The sequence below is a fragment of the Ipomoea nil genome, unplaced genomic scaffold (genome assembly GCF_001879475.1).
Source record: "Ipomoea nil cultivar Tokyo-kokei standard unplaced genomic scaffold, Asagao_1.1 scaffold0317, whole genome shotgun sequence".
Classification (NCBI taxonomy): domain Eukaryota; kingdom Viridiplantae; phylum Streptophyta; class Magnoliopsida; order Solanales; family Convolvulaceae; genus Ipomoea; species Ipomoea nil.
The window spans coordinates 4,049,297-4,054,085 of NW_017616745.1; the positions used below are offsets into that span (position 1 = coordinate 4,049,297).

Here is a 4,789-nt window from a genome sequence, read left to right on the forward strand (position 1 = left end):
TTTAAAGGCATGTTGAATTGTATAGTATAGAGATTTTCTAGTGTATGTAGGGGTGCAAATCAAATTCCAACATGAGCCGCATATGCTTTAAATTAAAATTCTAGAAAAATAAATTCACACACACACACACACACACACATATATATATATATATATATTTGGTATATCCACTTAGATTCTAAATTTGACTTTCAAAAAATAGCTGATTGGCCTTCTTGGTTTACCTCCTTGTGGTTATTTGCCGGCGGGATCACAAGGCAAAATTTATCCAATACAAATCATTAAGTAGTGATTTCATGTTATCCAAAATTAATAAATAAAGTTAGATTCATAACAAAAAAAGATGTGTGGTTTGGAGGTGGATATGGCAAAATTCTACTGTTAGCTCAAGATTACATCAATGGCTAGACAAGCTAAGACAGACAACCTCAGAGGCCTTCATGGTTTCTGTACGTTTACAATGAATTGTAGATTCTGTTCTAATAGCAGAATTTCAGCCATGCATGATGGTTTAATTTAGTCCTAGCTAGCTAGCTAATCAAAGGGCACTTTCATCTCCACTGTACTTCCCCACAGACAGTGATAAATATATCAGAACCAGTGTTCCCATGCTCGACCTGTCAAGAATCAGAAACTCAGAACAATTGCACAAGTTTCATCATATTTCTTAGAAAACAAGTGTCAAACAGGTCGCTAAACTTATCACTTTTTGTGCAATTGAATCATGAAACTTAAAAAAGTATCCAATTAAACCATTAAACAAATAAAATATGTGCAATTGCGATATTCTTTTATTTTTTCATAGTAGAATTCGATCATATAATTTAATGATTTGTACTAAAAATGGCCCTTTTCCTCTACCTACCATATACTGGTTGAGATGAAAGATTAAAATGTTTTCAACTTAAATTGTATTAAAAGAAATCATAAAAATGTCTGGATTACACTTGCACATATTTTACTTGTTTGATAGTTCAATTATTGTACACTTTTTACATTCAATGATTCAATTATACAAAAGCTATAAGTTCAGTGATCTATTTGATATTTTTTTGTATTTATTATAACCGGACAATGTAAGGGGAGTAATGAACTTACAGGGTGGCAAAGAAGAAGAGGATCCTTCTTGGATCAAGTATCCAAGAAGCCAACGATGGCCGCCGGAATCCAAATCTCTTGCCACCGGCGGCCATGGTTTTGCTTTCTAATGGGTTGGCGCCGGCGGCGATGATGGTTACTGGAGCAGAGTGGTCGGCGCCGGCCCCCACTACCACCACCATGGGCTTTTCCGGCGTGCCAGCACCATGCAAAACAGCTGCAATTTGTAACACAAACATACAAAAACCATTAATGTGGTTGATTGGCTCTATTATCTGCCATAACTAAACCAGAATAATATAATATAATAATTTTCAAGAATTTCCATGCATATATGCATGTGCTGCAGCCAGCATCCTAGTATTGAATCCCAACAACAAAGGAATGACAGCCTGTCTGTGTGACAACCACGACATAACATTAAAATTTCCAAATTTCCAATCTTATAAATCTTTGGACTCTCATGCATGCATGTTGCAGACTATATTTAAAAATAAAAAATAAAAAAATTGGATGATGAGAAAAATCTACAGCCATTACTAGAGGAGGTGCTTGGACATCAGCCTACAAAGCCCATAACTATTCAACTCAGATCGAGAAACCTAATAAGTCACTTCCACAGAAAATCGAATTTGAAACTTTGTGATTGCTAAGTCAACCATTTGACCAACTTGGCTAGAGTTGTCTGAATTGCAGGTTCTTCTTCAATTCAAATATGCTATTTTACAGGTTACAATTTTCTTGCGCAAATGAAGGCGTGATTGACATTATTAATTACAGTAGTTAATCATATTATTATTATTATTATTAATTTAATCAACCTAGGCCTAGCTATAAAGCATATACATCTAGAAAACTTCCAAAATGAATATATAAAATCATGAAATTTTAAGAATGATGAGAAGGAGATTACAATCTGATGTGCATGTGGTTGGTATTTTGAGCATGTGAAACAAAGAAGACAATGGGATGTTGATTTGTCATCTTCTTTTTGGGGAGACAATTCGAGATTGAGATGTTTTGTAAGGTATTTAATGGTAGCGATTAGGCGTGGTCTACAGTCCTATTCATGTAAGATTCGAATTTTAGTTTGAATATTCAAAATTATTGGGGTACGATACTTTTCGACCTAATATCATAATTAAATTAAATAGTATAAAATCAAGTGATCATACAGGTCTATATAGGCCAAACACCTTGTACTCAGATGGCATGTAGTAATTCTCTTATATAGGAGGTCATGAGATCGAGCCTCAGTGGAAGTGGAGGTAGTGTTGTTGACTCTTTGTACTTCAACAGGTTGAGAAAAGGGTCTATATAGGACTTGGTTGAGAAAGGGGTCTATATAGGACTTTAAACCAACTTGGTTGGCGTGAGTGACCATTAATCTGGCTAGTACTTTGCCCGATCCGGAAAAAAATTGAAACGAATAATAATCCACCAAAATTTAAGCAAATTAGCATGTAAGCATTTTTATTCTTTGTTATCTTTTGTTAATTATGTTTGATTGAGGTGACACGGTTTCTTGGTTGTACCCTGCGTGTGGGCTGGGGCTGATAGTTGACCTTTTAGCACGTTTTGGCCGAAAAAGCAGAAAAAATATATATATTAAAGATAAATCTAGATGTAGACAAAATATTTTTTTGGAATGGACTTACGAGAATATATATGATTCATTCTATGTTGGAAAAGTTAATGCTGTTAATTTATTGATTACATAATATTCTCCACTTATTCTCTAGCCAAAACACATTATATTAGTAATTAGTTTTCGGTTAAGCTCGTGGTATAATACTTCTAGTACAATTTATCTATTCATTGAACTATTAAGTAAAAGCAGGATTCGCTCAGTAGTTTATATATTCAGATAGTGATTGTAAGTTTTTTATCGTTACTCAAAAAAGAGATGCATATATAAGTATATGAGGAAAAAGAAAAATTTGCACACTCATATACTAAAACTTATTGGAATACCCACAAATTAAATACCTACAACTTTGTTGCCCTAAAAAGTTAAAATGCAAGAGAGAGAGTATGATGGGCACCTCTAGGAGAAGTAGCTATGAGATTATCAACGGCAGCATTTGGATTGGGGATCTTCTTCTCCACACTTCTCATCTGTGACCCTTTTCTTGACAGGTTTCTCTGCAACTTCTTATCCAAAAAAGGCATAAATTATTATTATTAACTAAAAAGCAACGCAACCTTAGTCATGAATCATGATAAAGACAAAGAAAAAAAGTAGATAAGCATTACGCTAGCTGTAGCTTTTAACAAACAAAAAAGGGAAAGGTGTTTGATTGTTCCCAGAGGAAATTCTTTATTTAGAACATTTGGATAAGCTTCCTGAATCCTCTTTTCCTTTCCTAGGTTTCGTTGTGATGTCATTAAGCTGACATTTTTGTTGCTACTAAGAAAATTCATAATCTGAAAGTGTTTAAGGATGAATTTTGTTTTGTAGATTAAGTCCGAAAATTCATAGCTAATCAGTTCAAATTAAGAAGATTAATAGGTTTCAAACTAGGTTACCTATAACTGATTGACTTAAATTAAGAATATTAATAGGTCATTTTTGCTAAAAATTGAACTTATAACTTTGTGATTACCAAATCAATGGTCTAACCAACTTGACTAGGGTCGGTCCATTAAGCTACATTTTGTTGTAGGGGAAGAATACATTTTGTTGTAGGGGAAGAATGAAGATGATGATAAAGATAAGGATGGAGAAGTTACATACAGTGATTCTTGAATTTGAGTTTATGTCTTTTTCAAAGCGTTCCATGTCCACAACAAAGCTGTCAGGCTTTGTGCCGCTTGTGAACGGTAATCCATTAATCTGGTGGTCGGAAGAAGATGACAGTTTCTGGCCACCATTTCCTTCAAATTCTTTGCCCAACCCTTTCGATCTTGAATTCTCAGCCTCCATTACACTTCTCCTGTCAAACCAAAACATAAAAATTTGCAGAAAATGATATGAAAACTTGAGAGCAAATAAAGGGTAAAAGCTAGTTCATTGCAAGACTCCATCTTTTCTCCTTCCTCACTCCATTAACAGACTTACCACTCCAAACAAAATCTCCTTTCTTCTTCTTCTTCTTCTGGCCTCTGGGTTTCCTTTCAAGTTAAGAGCTTAGCATGCATGGATATGCATATATGTGTGGGTAGGTGTGGTGTATAATAATATATATATATAGTGGAAGCAAGATAGAATCTGTGTGTGTGGTGGGCGATAATGAAGAAGAATTTGGAGTTGAATTCGAGAGGGGAGAGAGGTGGAAAGTGGGAGAGATTGAATTGAAGGGTGATTGGAGAGAGAAGTTTGAGGAAATATGGAACTCTTCTTCTTTATTAATAGCAGGAAGTGAATGACTGAATGTTGGGTTGTCAGTGGGGGAATTCCTGAGGATTTGCTTTTATCCGTTTCCGTGTTAATTTTTGGACCTTTTATTAGGAATTAGGAATAAAAAAAAAACTTTAGATTAAAATAATTAGAGGACTGCTATATTGATATTACCCTTAAAATTTTCATCAAATCTTGACATGTCATACTATTATTACCCTATTTAAGCGAGAACTCTTAAATTAGCTAATAGTATAGTTGACATTAAAACTTTTTTTTTTTTTTATGTCACAATATTTATCTAAGTCAAAACAACAGTCTCATTATTTAGCATTTTTTCTTGATTCAATT

General features: G+C 34.1%; 1 protein-coding gene across 3 annotated transcripts; it reads right to left on the reverse strand.

The window, feature by feature from the left end:
• Positions 1-302: 302 nt before the first annotated feature.
• Positions 303-4,485, reverse strand: LOC109170087. 3 transcript variants are annotated; one of them, XM_019319051.1, is made up of 5 exons: positions 4,160-4,485; positions 3,836-4,031; positions 3,144-3,249; positions 1,099-1,315; positions 303-617 (listed from the first exon to the last, which is right to left on the reverse strand). In XM_019319051.1, exons 2-5 carry the CDS (start codon positions 4,022-4,024, stop codon positions 539-541), a joined length of 591 nt encoding a protein of 196 aa, XP_019174596.1. In that variant the 5' UTR covers positions 4,025-4,031; positions 4,160-4,485; the 3' UTR covers positions 303-538. The 3 variants fall into 3 exon arrangements, with proteins under 3 accessions (XP_019174596.1, XP_019174587.1, XP_019174581.1); XM_019319042.1 differs by having other exon boundaries at positions 3,836-4,034; XM_019319036.1 differs by lacking the exon at positions 4,160-4,485 and having other exon boundaries at positions 3,144-3,243.
• Between the last annotated feature and the right edge of the window lie 304 nt (positions 4,486-4,789).